Source organism: Felis catus, chromosome A1 (genome assembly GCF_018350175.1).
Source record: "Felis catus isolate Fca126 chromosome A1, F.catus_Fca126_mat1.0, whole genome shotgun sequence".
Taxonomy (NCBI): Eukaryota; Metazoa; Chordata; class Mammalia; order Carnivora; family Felidae; genus Felis; species Felis catus.
The window spans coordinates 230,950,860-230,966,276 of record NC_058368.1 but is presented as its reverse complement, the minus strand read 5'-3'; the positions used below and the strand labels follow the sequence as shown (position 1 = coordinate 230,966,276).

Sequence of the window (15,417 nt, the reverse complement as noted above, 5' to 3'; positions counted from 1 at the left end):
CTGAGAATGGGCAGGTGCCCTTTCTGGAGGCCAGCCTCTACGCCCGAAAGCAGGGGCAGAGAAGGAAGGGGAAGAAATGCACGGGTAGATTCTTAGAACTCAATTGCTCGGTCAAAGGACACGCACATTTCCATAGCTGCTGCGGAGGGGCCTTTAGAAAAAAACCGCAACAATTTATACTTTCCACCAAGTTCCCAAGGGCATTCTTGCCAACCCTGGGAAAGATCAGTCTTTAGTGTTTGCCAGTCCCTGAATTATGGTTTGCACTTGTGTTTGCCTGATTCTCACAGCAGCCCAGGATCTGCTATGATGTTTCTGGGCGCAGTTGACCGAGCACCCAGTGAAACAGGGCTTCGATGACGAAGAAGCTGCCTTCTCTTGCAACACGATGTTTCTGAAGGCCGTGGTGATGCGGTTGCTTCATTGAGCGGCTCCGAGAAGCCAGGATCGGGGAGCCAGCTTCTCAGAAGTGCTGTTGACCTTTCCCTGGTGCTGCCAAGACTAACACAGGGAGACTTTGGGAGGGGGGAGCAAATCCCTGTCTGTGTCCTATTCTCTAGGGCAGGAAAACATTTCCAGATGCCTCCAACAGAGTTTTGTTTATATCTCACTGCCAGGGTTGTGTTACATGCCCCGTGCCAAAGCAAGTCACTGGCAAGGGTGACAGAATGACCCCAGATGACTTGGTCTGGTCAACGTTGGCCCCAACAGGATCCGTGTGGTTAGGGAAAACTTTAAAGCAACCAAATGCTTATATTATTTGATATCACAACTGAACTGAATGTCGGGGGGTCTTGGGTTTCTACCGCACTCACTCAGCATTCATGAGTGTAAATTAAGACGCAAATACCTTTGATCTGCCTGTCGAATGGTTCTCTAAGAAGTCTAACCTCTTCAGATACTTAATGCATAATAAAAATCCCACTGAATCTGTGTTAGGCCTTTACAATGGAGAGAGTGTATGAAAATAAATCCTCAAATAATCCCTAAATCTCATTTAGCCAGCAATTTCAACCTCTATCCCGCCCCAACAACAACAAAAAAATATACAGTAAGGTAACCAAAGAAATGAGTTAGTCTCAGGAATGGAGTTAGGCGTTTCCTTTCTCTGTTTCTTGTTCCTCTTTGACAGGAGTGTGACAACGTGAGGAAGTAGCAGGCGTCTTTTTGAGCTGGTGACACTATAGAGTTGGTTGGGTCTAAGTAACCTCTGGCATCCTTGAAACTTGTTATTCCTTGAACCTGTTTTTACAGTTCTGAAGGAAATGCACTGAGAGCTGACCCGACACTGTATGCCTCTTACTGCAGAGGGCAGGGTGGCAGTGAGGACTGGGGCTGGGGGTGTGTGGGGGGGATGCTCAGGCTGCCCGTGCAAGGCCTGGCTCATGTACCGGATTTGGGGAGGGCCCCTTTCAGAGGAGAATGCATGACTCGGCTCGAAACCGGGAATAAATGCCTCTTCAGTTTATTTATTCTGTTGTCACCTCCCACAGTCATGATTTTAGTCTGACTTCATTCTGATTTTTCTTTTTAGTTTTTTGAAGTGTTTTCCTTTTTCTTGGTTTCTGTGTGTTTTGATTAAGAAAGTACAGGTTGGCAGGTTTCTGGGTTTTCCTAGCATTGCCCTGCCTTTTCCTGTAAACTCCCGTTTCCTGAGCCCTTCTCTCTGGCCACTGCAACGCCTCTCCAGGCAACAGCTCACCCTGCTGTTCATTCAGACACCTGCCTGCCCCGCAGACTGAGAGGAAGCCCATCAGTGACTTTCTCACCCTCCCTTCTTGGTATCTCCCCACCCTCCCCACCCCACTTGGGGAGCATCTATTTGCGCTTGTAGCTGTGGTTGGATGTGACATTTCCAAAGTCAACAGTTCCCTCTACTGGCCTGATTTGGAAATTTGGAAAAGTACATTTCAAGTACCTGGAGTCAAACTAAGTCAAATCTTTGGACAACTCAAACCCTGTAACATTTTCCCACTTTTAGAGGAGCACGGGTTTATTGTCTGTTTCCTTCCCTCGAATAAAGGAGTAAACAAGACTCTTAGCCCAAAACTAGCATTCAATAAAATGTTGAGTTAATCAGCAATTAATACTTGTGATGTCCATGTGATTCTTACACAATGTAATTCCATGTCCTTATAATTCTTATGTGGGTTATAGCTTGGTGATTAACCTTTTTGATAAGTGAATTTTTGCCAAGAGAGAGATAGTAATCCTTGAGCCATATCACTTTCCAGATATATATTTATTTTGCTGTCAATTGGAAGTTTTGGATGTATGAGCACGGTCATGAGGGTTGTAGTGGTGGTGGGAATCCACAGCCACATGGAAATGTGGGTCTGGGATACAAGGATGGTTCATGTGCCTAATTCAGGCTTGGAGGACCAGCAAAGAGCTTCCATTGGAAGAGATGGCTTATCAAGTAGCTGGGTAACAGAAGAAAAACAAGTTTATAAACATGTATATTTCATGTACATACAGGAGATAACCAGGGAAAAATGAGTAACTCAAAGAGGTGACTTAGAACTCCAGCTTCTATGGGATCTTGAGCAAAGAACAAATAGGCGGAAAAATGACAGGACAAAACAAAGTAGTTTTAGGCTTCCAGGGATGGTACTCTGTGGGAAGGTAAACTAATGGTAGCTAAAGACTAGAAAGTTTGTCATGTAGATTTCTCTGGGGCCTCTCCAAGCTGATAGGATCCGCAGCTGCCTCAGCAATTAACTTTTCTCTTCCTGGTACAAAGAGAAGGAGGGACTCTTTTGGAAATTTGTGTCCTGCTTTTAAGCAAATGGGAGAGGGCAGGGAGCTTTCCTTGTGTCTGCCTTCAGTTTAAAATAATATATATCGGGGCGCCTGGGTGGCGCAGTCGGTTAAGCGTCCGACTTCAGCCAGGTCACGATCTCGCGGTCTGTGAGTTCGAGCCCCGCGTCAGGCTCTGGGCTGATGGCTCAGAGCCTGGAGCCTGTTTCCGATTCTGTGTCTCCCTCTCTCTCTGCCCCTTCCCCATTCATGCTCTGTCTCTCTCTGTCCCAAAAATAAATAAACGTTGAAAAAAAAATTAAAAAATAAAATAAAATAAAATAATATATATCAAAGTAGCATAATTTGGGGTGGCATCTTCTGCTACCTTTCAGGGAGCAGGGCCAGATTAAAAGGAGCTAAGTGTTTATTTTATTTGTTTTTAAAGTTTTTGTTTATTTATTTTGAGAGAGAAAGGGCGAGCAGGGGAGGGGCAGAAAGAGAGGGAGAGAGAGAGAGAATCCCAAGCAGTCTCCACACTGTCAGCACAGAGCCTGGTGCAGGTGAACTCACAGAACCCTGAGATCATGACCTGAGCTGAACTCAAGAGTCAGATGCTTAACCAGCTGAGCCACCCAGGTGCCCCAAAAGGAGCTAGCTTTCTAAAGAGTTGTGAAGTAGTAGAACCATTAAGGGTTTTAAGTAGTAGTTTTCTTGACCAGAAGAATTTCTTCTTGGAGTTATCATATTGGTAATGTGGAGAATTGATGAGAAGGCATAAATGGAACTAAGGAGGACAGTTAGGAGATGGGCTGTAGCCCTTGGGGATGTGATGGTCTAGATCAGGGAGTAGTTATGGGGATGGGGAGACAAGAATAGACTTGCAAGATATTTAAGAGATGGGGTTGGCAGAATTGCATGATAACTTTGGATGGGGGAAAAAGTGAGGGAGGGCTGAAGACGAAGCCCAGATTTCTGGCTTGGACACCTAGGTGATTGGTGATGTTCATCACTGAATAAGGAATGTGAGAGAGAGGAACAGGTTTCGAAGAAACCTGTTTTGGGTTTGATTTGTTTGTGGGACACTCAAGATGAAATATCCATTAGACAGATATTTAGCTAAGAAAGTCACGAAGAGGGACAGAGCTAGAGATAAGCAGTCTGGGAGTTCTAGAGTGATATCTGGATCCAGGAGAACGGATAGGTCACCAAGGAAGAGTGTATGGATAAGAGGAGGGCTTCGTCTTGCATCTGAGGCACAACAGCATTTCAGGAAAAAGAGAACAGAGACTCTCATAAAGGAAATTGAGGAGTGGCTGGAGAGATAGGAGGAAAATCAGAAGGGTGAACTATCAGGATATCCATGGAAAAAGAGTGTTTCGAAAGAGTGGAACAAGACAAGGGGTAAACTATGAAGACGTCAAGGAAGAGGAAAACGGACTGATAGCCATTGGGTTCCCCTACAACATGGTCATTGGGGACTGATGGAAAGTACTTTCAGGAGGATTTGGGGAGTGTAAGTAGCAAGAGTGAGAGTGGATGACTCAGGAAGTTGAGCTTAGAAGTCAGATGACTGAGGGTCGGGGTTGGAATGGGCAGACAGGTTCACAGGATTATTACTGGTCATTGCAATGGACTGGATGTTTGTGTTCCTTCCAGACTTGTGTTAAATCCTGACCCCCAAGATGATGGTATTATGAGGTGGGCTTTTGGGAGATGATGAGGTCATGATGGTGGAGCCCTCATGAATAGCATTAGTGTTTTTAGAAAAGAGACTCCAGAAAGTTCCCTCCCCCATTCTGCCATGTGGGGACACAACAAGAAGACAGCTGTTTATGAACCAAGAATCAGTGCTTACCAGAGACCGAATCTGCTGATATCTTGATCTTGGACTCCTAGACAATAGAACTGTGAACTAGAAATATTTGTTGTTTGAGCCACCCATTCTGTGGCAGTTTGTTACAGCAGCCTGAATGGACTAAGACAGTCATATGTATGTATGAAATTTTTTTAAGATGGGAGACCCGTTCACATGAACATCCAGTTAGCTATTGCTGCGTAACAAGCAACCCCAAACTCTAGTTTAAGATATATTTGTTGTTCATGCATCGTTGAATGGACTGGGGATCAGATAATCTAGATTACTTTTGCTCACATGTGTGTGAGTGAGCTGGACCCTGTTCTAGAGTGTGCTTGTGTACTCCAGCTATGGCAGGTCTGCTCCATGGACTTCCTGTCCTCTTCCTGGGACCATCAGGCTGGCTTGGGCGTGTTTTTCTTATGAAGATAGCTAAGGCACAAGTGCGAGAAGGAGTTTAGCCAAGTAAGTGTGTTTCAAGCTTCTGCTTGCATTATGCCTTTTATTTTATTTTATTTTATTTTATTTTATTTTATTTTATTTTATTATTTATTTATTTTAACATACTTGGATTTTTAAAAATGTTTTATTCATTTTTGGGAGACAAAGAAAGAGAGAGAGAGAGAGAGAGAGAGAGACCATGAGTGGGGAATGGGTAGAGAGAGAGGGAGACACAGACTCTGAAGCAGGCTTCAGGCTCCGCACTGTCAGCACAGAGCCCGACGTGGGGCTTGAACTCACGAGCTGTGAGATCATGACCTGAGCCGAAGTCAGTCACTCAACCGACTGAGCCACCCAGGCGCCCCAGCCAATGTTTTTCTTAACAGAAGAACTGTGAGGTCATGTGACAAAGGACAAAGTGAAAAATTTGAGCCATCAGTGCAATCTGATCAGAGTGGATTTGCTAGGAGGGAGAGGTTGAAGAGAGAGGAGGTCATCAGTAGCACAGATATTCCACAGAAGTGGGCAGAGAGAGTTTTTAAAGCACTGGAAGGGGAGGAGAGATTGGCATCTTTAAATAGAAGAGTCACCCTTCTTTTTTCTTAAGGAGGGAAGGACGAGAGACTGCTTGTGGATGTGGGGAAGTTTGTGGGGGTGGTGAGGGAAAGTCGGGGGTTCACTTCTTGTGGTTTTCTGTTCCCTTTGTGAGGTAGAGTGTGTGTCATCTCCTGAGAGTGGGGTTGGCTGGGAGGTAGGTGATTTAAGAGTGGGAAAGTTTGTGCTCGCTTCGGCAGCCACGTGCTCAACGCGGAGCGATACAGAGATCGCCTTGCCTCTGTGCAAGATGGCATGCGAATTCATGAAGTTCCACATTAAAAAAAAAAAGAAAGAAAAAAAGCAGTGGGAGAGTTAAAAATTTTCCACATGGGACATGGGGGATAGTCAGCTGGGAAACAGCATAGGTGGGCTGGGTGGGGGATCCAGGCGACCTTTTCCATCCATGGGCACCATGGCTGTCACGGATTTCCACCCTCATACACTCACTCGGCGATGATGCTCTTGGCCATCCATATTGGAGCCAGAAACCTGGCGGCAGGGCGATACCAGAACTCAGCTTCAGCTTTTTAGTCTCTGCTCCTGGCTCAGCCAGTCATCAAGGCCTGTCCGGTCAGGTCTTCAGGGGCCCTCAGAGTCAGCCACGCCTCTCCACCCGCCTGCCCTCCCAGGGCTCATTGCCCACCCACCGCCCAGGAAGGCTTGGGTGCAGCGGGGAGAGGATCCACACCCAGCTGCCCACCCAGAATCATTGTCCTGACCTTGTATTCTTGTTGAGTGGCCCCATGCTAGATCCCCCTTTTTGAAAACACACTTTTGATTTTACAACAGTTGGACTCACGGAAGAGCTCCAGAGGTGGTAGAGAGAGTCTCTTATACCCACACCCGGTTCCCCTGTGGTTAGATCTTACATTAGTGATATACGTTTGACACAGTGAATGAACAGTATCGATGCTTTATTAGCATTCACTCATGTCCATTCTTTACTCCGACTTTATCAGCTTTTCTCCGATGCCCTTCTTCTGTTCCAGGTCCCATGTGGGGTTCCACGTTGCATTTAGTTGTCATGTGAGGCTTCTCTTGTCTGTGATGGTTTCTCATACTTTCCTTGTTTTTGTGACCTTGACGGTGTGGGGAGTACGGGTCAGGTAGTTTGTAGAGTATCCCTCAGTTTGGGCGTGCCTTATGTTTCCTCGTGGTTAGACTAGGGTTGTAACTTTTGACAGGGAGGACCACGGAGGAAAGTACTGTTCTCGTCACATCTTACCAAAGGTCCTGTTTTAAAAAAAAAAATGCAGTGACAGTCGTTAAAGATGGCGAAAGACTTCATTCAGGTGAAGACTATCTTCATTGAGTGAAAGACTATCTTCACTGAGATAGGTACAGGGACCGCTGCCATGGGATTTTGCAGATGGTGGAGGGGGTTTGGCTCTGCTCCCAATACAGCATGGGCAAGTGGGAATTTATAGCCAAGGAACAGGGTGAGGGACAGCAGGTGGAAAATCACTCAGAAGAATATCCGGGGTAAAGGGAGTTCTGGCTAAACTGAGGTAACAGGATTCTTGCTGAAGACAGGACAGGGTGATCTGTCATTCCCGGGGCAGGGGGGCGGTATGGAGGGTGAGGACCGTGATCAGATATGGAGGGTGGTGCTGGTCAAACTGAATGGAGTTCTTGCTAAAACTAGATTTTCTAAGGAAATGCACAGAGGGGCCAGGGAGAGGGTTCAGGAGCCCAACTGAAGTTTGGTCAAGCACAGAATCTTTGTCAGTACGGCCGTCAACATGACTTACCACCATGGATGTTCACCTTGGTCACCTGGCTGAGGCTGTTGTGTTTGATAAGTGTCTCCACTGTCCCCTCCCTGCTCACCATAGTCTCCTTGAAAGGAAGTCACTCTGCAGAGCTGCGCGTAAGGAGCGGGTTGTTACGTTCCACTGCCTTCAGAGGGTAGACCTGCATGAATTATCTGGAATTTTTCTGCAAGGCACTTTTTTTTACACACACTGTCTGTAATTTTCAAAAACGGTGAGGTCGATATTATCTCCCATTTTCTAGAAGTGGAAACAGAGACTCAGTGAAGTTGGCTCACCTTCCCAACGTCACCCACCTTTTCAGTGGCAGGCTGGGACTTGAACTTGGGTGTTCTCGCAGTCAGCTCTTCTAAGCACTAAGTTCTCTGTCTACGCTGTTGCTTAATCATACCACTGAAGTTAATTCATCCAGAATTCACTTAGCCCCTGGGTCACTTGTGCCCTTCTCTTAGGCAGGGTAAAGCTCATGGGGGTTGCTTTGGAGGTCTCAATGGAGAGCCCATCTTTTGAAAGGGTTTCATCCGAGGACTTCAGGAACTAAATGTAATCCCAGAAGGTTGGACGGGGCTCAAACTAGATTTCAGTATGGTGCATGTTCTGGTTATGTAAGCAAGGCTGTGTGTGTTTGTCCTCTGTGTCTATCTATCTCTATTACTCCAACTCTTGATTCCAGCTCAGGTCATGATCTCACGCTTTGTGGGATTGCGCCCTGCATTGGACTCTGCCCTGACAGCATACAGCCTGCTTGGGATTCTCTCTCTCCCTCTCTCTCTCTGCCCCTCTCCTGTTCGCTCTAAGATTCCATTTCTGGGAGAGCCAAACTGTAATTAAAAACTGTTTGGTGACTGAGGACTTAGCATAGTGATTCCATTTTGGACCTATTGTCTTGTTATTTACAGAAGACAGGTTAATATCTCTATGTCCTTAGAAGCATCTTGTCCACTGTTGATTTCATTGAACAAGACCATCTGTGTTAAAGAGGGATTATTCTGATATCCTGAGAAAGCCAGTGGGGAGGCAGGATGGATTTCCTGGGTCATTGGAAGCTCAGGCCTGGATGTCAGAAGGCGTCAGCCACACGTTGATTTTCCTGAGCTCAACATAACAAGCAGAACAGTTCTGTATAATGGGCTGTTTGCAGTGTGGATTTTCAAATTTTCCTCTCTCCGCCTGTTCAAAGCGTTTAGGATATATTGGTGCAAAGGACATCCTGGTGCAAATCACGACAGACACGCATTTTAGAAGAAATGGCTCGGAACGAATTGCAATTCGTTGCACTTCGACCCTGGCTAAATCTAAGTGACAGGTGCCGCAGAGCGTTCAGCTGGGTGACAAATCTGACTGAGATCAAAGGACCCTCCCGTCCCTGACAGTTTAGAGCAATTAAGCTGCTCTGGGCACCTGGTGGCTGGCATCATACCCTCCCCGGCACCTTTGATGACAACGGAGGGCACAGTGAGTCGAAGCACGAGCTGGTCGGAAACTGTGAGTCACGGCTGGTGTGTGGCACCCGTGTGTTTCTGGCTTGTTCCCGGCAAGGTCGTGCTGTTAGTTAATGTTTCTCTCTCAGAAAGCTTCACGGTTCACCTTTCAGTTTTTGCCATGAGTTCAGGAGATGGGCTGAGGTCTGTGGTAGGCAGCCAGTAATGCTTCTAGAAGAGTCCGCACCCCAATTTTTGTCGAGAGTGGGCAGCCGTGAGGCCTCACCTCCTCTGCCACATCCCAGATCTCATGTAGGGACTGTTCTAGAGTCAGCCAGCGTGGGGGGGAAGTGGCCTCATGGGTCTGGCATCTCCATGGTGCAGAGGCCTCCCTTGGGGGAGGAGGTGATACCTACTTAACCTCAGAGAGCACTGGAGTGTCCACGAGGCCCCATGGCTGCAGCCTGACTGACAGTGGGGGTTCCCCTGGAGCACGTGTGCGCTGGAAAGAATGGGGGGGTTCGGAGAGCCGGAGGCCCAGGAGATGGTGTCGCGCAGGCTCTTGCCGTCTCCAGCGTAGGTTAGCTGAGTCAGCAGGGGCCGGGGTCAGATGGCAGCTGCGGGGAGGGTCTGCGGGTGCAGGGAAGGGCCTGGGGGTGCAGGGGCCCAGGTGAAGGGGAGGTGGAGAGAAAGCCATCTCCCACCTCCATGCGTTTGGTCCTCAAACTGTGAAATCTGAGCCCCTAGGGCAAGAGCTCTGAACAGGGGGGATTTGTCCAACACCGGGGATATTTGGCAATATTTGGCCACTTCCCCCCCGCTGCCCTCCAACCCTGGCTGACTCTAGGACAGTCGCTGCATGAGATCTGGGATGTGGCAGAGGAGGTGAGGCCTCATGGCTGCCTGCTGTCAACAAAAATTCGGGCGCAGACTCTTCCAGTCTTGGTTGTCATACCTGGGCAGGAGGAGAGATGTGGATGCCCCCGGCATCTAAGGGTGGAGACCAGGGATGCTGCTAACCATCCTACAATGCCCAGGGCAGTCCTACAACAAGAATAATCTGGCCCCAAATGTCACTAGCCCCAAGCTTGGGACCCTGCCCTAGGTGACTGAAGTGGAGGGACGCAGGGTGTCATTTCACACTAGGACTTCAGTATAGCGGCGGGCATCGGGCAGCATGTTTATTTGACCCGAGAATCTCTTAATGTGGCCCTGGTAGCTGTATTTGAGGAGCTCCCCCCTCCATTTTGGTTTTCTGGGGTTGAGCCAGGAGAATCCTGGGTATAATGCTTTTTACCTGGCATTCTCCTTATTCACCCAGATCCAAGAACTTGTGGGCTTTTGAGGAACCCCTTTGGGAATGAGCAGAAAATCGGGTCCTTTTTGGAGGTGCAAGGTGATAAAGGGGAGAATCTATATTCTTTTTTTGGGGGTGGGAGTGGAAAATCTGTATTCTGAAATGAATGTTCTTAGCAGCTTAGGTTATGGCTGGGTCTGGGTAGCAATCTTTCCCAGTTCCCTGTCTGCCTGTTCGTGTGTGTGTGAGAGACAGGCAGACGGACGGATAGACAGACATGTCTGAGTGGTAATGGACAGTGACAGCATGAACGGGCGTATCCTATTGGTGTGATGGTGACCTTCTCTTTGGGAGCGCTGAGAAATGGCTCTGAGGTTCCTTTTTCGTTCTGCATCTGTTTGCCTTGGCATCTCCTGCTGGGAGCTGACAGCATCTGGAACCTTCCCCCGACCAGCCAGTGTCGCTGGAGGCTAGTTCAGCTCAGTTTCCACCCCCACCCCCACCCCCACGCTCCCTCCTTACCAGTTTGATGGACAGCTGAACCCTCAAGGGGGCGGGCCAAAGGGAACCAGAGTGAACCAGGCTGGCTCCCTGTGTCTTCCTGTTTACCGGACTTCATGAGAATTATTTCTTGTGTCTAAGAGGCAACCCCCACCCCCACCCCCCGCAAGTGGGCTGGCCCGGGAGGTCGACCATGGGACCTTCTCTCTCTAGGAAGAATGCTTCACTGGGGTGCACACTCCTTGTGGAAGGTGGTCAGTAAACGTGTGTAATTCTCTTTGCAGGACATGCCACCATCACCAACTACTTGTTGAACTATTTTCCCGGCCTTGACCTTGAAAGGAGGAACGTGTTTGGGTTCACGGCCCTGATGAAAGCCGCCATGCAGGGCCGGACGGAATGCATCCGAGCCCTGATGTTGGCAGGTATGTGTCTACCTGCCCTGTGCGGTCCCAGGGGTCTCAGGAAGTGCTGATTTTGGCCCTTGAAAGAATGTGTATTGACGGGGCACCTGGGTGGCTCAGTCGGTTAAGTGTCCGACTCTTCCTTTCCGCTCAGGTAATGATCTCATGGGTTCGTGAGTTTAAGCCCCACGTCAGGCTCTGTGCTGACAGATTCACTGTCTCTCCCTCTTTCTCTGGCCCTCCCCTGCTTGTGTTCTCTCTCTCTCTCTCTCTCTCTCTCTCTCTCTCTCTCTCTGTCTCTCTCAAAATAAATAAGCTTATATAAAAAAAGAATATGTATCGAGAGGAATCAGTTCCATAGAGACTAAGCCTAGCAGATGTAGCGAAGAATGGTTTCTTTGAGGTGTGCAGCCGTTATCCTCTGAGTGGAAACAAACAAAAAGGAAAGCAAAGCCCTCAGGGTGGGGCGGGAGGTCACAGCACTTGTCACCCCATAGCAAACCCCTCCCTGCTCCCTGATGAGCTGTCCTTCACCCTTAGCTCCTTCCTGCCCATATTTGTTCGTCTTTGTTTATTTTATTTCTTTTGAGAAAGGGTGGGGAGGGGCAGAGCCAGAAGGAAAGAGAATCCCCAGCAGGCTCTGTATGGTCAGCGCAGAGCCCGATGCGGGGCTCGAACTGCCGAACCATGAGATCATGACCTGAGCTGAAATCAAGAGTCAGACGCTTAATGGACTGACTTTTTTTTTTTTCAAGTTAAGTTTCTTATTGGAATAATTTAGATGAATGGAGAGTGACAAAGATAGCACAGAGTCCCACCTGGTCCTCAGTTGTTTCCTGCACATTAACGTCTTACTGGGGGGCCAACGTTGGTCCAGGACTCTTAGCTAAACCCCAGACTTTACTCAGATTCCACCCGTTCTCCCATTGCTGTCCCCTTTCTGTTCCAGGATCCCATCCAGGCTCCCACATGTAACTGCCACGTGTCCCCAGTGTCCTGTGGTCGGTGACAGTTTCTCAGTCTTACCTCCCTGCTCATGACCTGCCTGGCTCCAAACTGGCCCGTATGGTGTCCTCAGCCTGTCATTTTCCTTGCGATTGGATTGGGGTTATACGAGTCACAGCTTCTTTGGATTTTTTTTTTTTTTTTTCTCCTGCTTTACCCTGAGGGTTTAGGAGAAACTGGAGGAAAAATAAATCCTGTAAGTGATGGCAGGCTTCGAAGAGGAAAACTTTCATGGAAATAAAAAAGATCATAATTAGAATTAGTCCCATTGGTTGTGCTTTTGACTCTGACAGTTTCGTTTTTGAAAGGCGAGATATAGCAGTTTCAGACGAGTTTAGGCCTTGCCTGTCCTATAGCAGCAAAGAGACGCTTCCTCCTAATTAACCGGTGTTTGTGATGCTCTTGTATTTGGGGGAGGCTTCGTCTGCTTTTACTGCTTCTGGAGCTTAGTTATAATTGAGTGTAGGTCTTTAGTAATTTCCTTTTCTACCCAAGCATTTATGGTGTTAATCACATCACTTCATTTTTCCTGATGAATTAATTTGAATTACAGCCCTTTTGTTCTTAGGTCAATTGCCTTGCCATCACTCCGGAAAATGCCCAGGTGTTGGCCGTCATTCCGCTTTTTTTCTGGGTCTGATGGAAGTTTCAGGCGTTCGCTAAGCATTTACAGGATTGCAGAAATGCCTCTGGGGCCTCTTGAGGGATGGGCCTGCTTCAGGGCAGCGCGTCCAGGGCCTCGGTTATGGATAATGAATTTGGCATTAGGTTTCATGGCGTTAGGTTTCCTCCCCCTTGCCCGTGCCCTCCTCCTGGGCCCTGCGCGTCGGAGTCCAGCACGGTTCTCACGGGTGCAGACCTGTGGTCCACCCACCCTGAACTGTTCCTTGTCCGAGCAGAATGGTCAGCAGAACTGACTTGGAAGCCAGGACCCCTGGTTCTTGATTCCAGTCCCTTCGTTTATCGTCCCTACACCTGGGCCAGTCACCTAACGCCCTGGGTCTCTGCTGGGACGGGAGGTGAACGACTGTAGGAAGTCGTAATGGGGACTGAATGAACTCCCATGTGGAAAGCCCTTGGGTGTATGTCCAGCGTGGAGGAAGCCTCTGGTCAATGGCGGTTGTTATTATTATTGTTACTTGTGAATTCATGTGCTCAGTAATTGTTTGTCACATGAATGAAAAGCAGTGGTATATTTGTCCCCCTTGAAAAATATCCCTGTGGTGAAATACTTAGACATTCCTGCCGAGGGTCGTGGGCACATAGCTCGCAGCTTCTGAATCTTTTTACTGCTGTCATTTGGTGCTGGATAATTCTTTGTGGTGGTGGGGGGTGGGGGGCATCCCGGGAACTGTAGGAGATTCAGCACCTGCCCTGGCCTCTCCCCACCAGGTGATGCTAGCGCCCTCCCAGTCAACCAAAAATGTCTCCAGACATTGCTAAAAGTCCCCTGGGCGTGTAAAACGGCCTCTTGTTGAGAAACAGTGATGTCAGTAACTTAAATGGGAAAGGACAGAAAAAAAGAAGAGAATCTTTTCCTTCTTATATGCATTCCTCCTTCCAGCTTGTTCTATAGTCCTTCTTAAAATAAAAATCTGACAGCTCTTCGGAGGGGTTTCTGAACTGCCCTCTAAGGTTTTGGTGTTTCACTTCTCGAAGATCTTAATTTTCTACTATTACCTCTGAGGTGGCTCACACTTCTTTTCCCCAGGAAAATGCGTTACACTTCCCTTTTACAGTAGATGTACGCGTGTGTTTTAAAAGAAGAAAAAGTGAGGAGCACCTGGGTGGCTCAGTCAGTTGAGCGTTTGACTCTTGGTTTCAGCTCAGGTCCCGATCTCACTCTTCGTGGGTTTCAGCCCCGCATCGGGCTCTGCACTGACAGTGAGGAGCCTGCTTGGGATTCTGTCTCTCTCTCCCTCTCTTTCTGCACCTCTCTCTCAAAATAAATAAACTTTTTAAAAAAAGAGAGAAAAAGGGGCGCCTGGGTGGCTCAGTCGGTTGAGTGTCCGACTTCGGCTCAGGTCACGATCTCACGGCTCGTGAGTTCGAGCCCCGCGTCGGGCTCTGTGCTGACGGCTCAGAGCCTGGAGCCTGCTTCTGATTCTGTGCCGCCCTGTCTCTCTGCCCCAACCCACTCGCATTCTGTCTCTGTCTCCCTCAAAAATAAATAAACGTCAAAAAAGATTTTTTTAAAGAAAGAAAAAAAATGTGTGATCGAATGTCTTTCCTGGGTTGGATGGAGAGCAGTGAGGATACTTGTTGGGATGCCTAAAAATTCGCACAGGTAGTTTTAGGTCTTCTTTCCGTTTAATATGTCAATATTAAGAAAGCCTTTAAAGATACTAACGCATGAGTGTTTCTTGGGATTGACACTTGAACACGGAGCGTGTTTAGTGTAGCTGTGGAAAGTCCCTTGAGAGATAATCAGTGGTCATCATGTGATCATTTCAAAAGCAAAAGGCACGCGCACTGTTATGCGTTAATGGGTAGAAATGCATATATCATCCCTCTTGTTCCAAGTGCAGCCTTTCTCCTGCACCTGAGTTGAATTTCCCAGTTGCAATTTCATTATATTCAGTAGGAAGCGTCTCCTTTGAGAAATGATGGATCATCGAACTGGATGCCCTGCCAGCACTGTTTAGATTTCCCAGTAGTTCATAACATACAGACACACGTCAGCTCTTATCTTACCTCGTCAGGCAGAACGAAATAACGTGGGAATGATCAAAACTTTGGATTTTATTAAAAATGTAACCGGGGTCTGGGAAGCTGATTTACTGGCTCTTTGGTTTTCGGCTGCCCCAGGACTAGCGTCCGCTCTGCTGATAAGAATCCCAAGTGGGGCCGTGGAGTCTCGTTAATTCAGTGGAATATTAATGCCCCGAAGTGACAGGTCTCTTTAAATAAGTGGCCCTGAGAAGCCATAAGGAGGATGCGACTTTCTCTGAAGAGAAGCAGAACTCAGTGGAGGTTGGCAAGCTCTAGACCTGCTTAGGCTTTTGTACCTGAAGCGTGGTGTGATTTGTGTGGCATTTGGCCTTCGGGAAGCGGAAACAGGCAAACCCCTTCACGCGTCTGTGATCCCCAGCCACGACGCAGACATCCGGGAAGGTGTAGGAGGCTTGCTTAACGAGGGCCACTCTCCTCGTTGGTCCTGTGGTCATTCGTGTCCTAGGCGAGCCCCGACTGTGTGTGCTTCTGCAAAGCCAAGTGATACAACATCACAGCAGAGGTTTCTTTATTGTTTATAAGGATAACAGGAATCTCTTGTGAGCTGAGAATTTGCCAAGCTGGAATGATTTCAGATTAATTTGTAGAGAAAGGGCTAAAAATCAGGCATTCCATGTCACCACAGACAGTGTCTTAGCTTGGGCGCTTA

At 48.0% G+C, this 15,417-nt stretch overlaps 1 protein-coding gene across 2 annotated transcripts in view; it reads left to right on the top strand.

Annotated features, from left to right (window-relative positions):
* Positions 1-15,417, top strand: part of ANKRD33B (ankyrin repeat domain 33B) — an 85,201-nt gene that overhangs the window by 58,797 nt on the left and 10,987 nt on the right. Inside the window, exon 3 of one of the 2 annotated variants that reach the window (XM_011287289.4) lies at positions 10,911-11,051. The exons of the other annotated variant lie outside the window; for it this stretch is intronic. Coding sequence (XP_011285591.2) covers positions 10,911-11,051 — 141 coding nt within the window. The remainder of the gene's footprint in view (positions 1-10,910; positions 11,052-15,417) is intronic. 2 annotated transcript variants of the gene reach the window in all.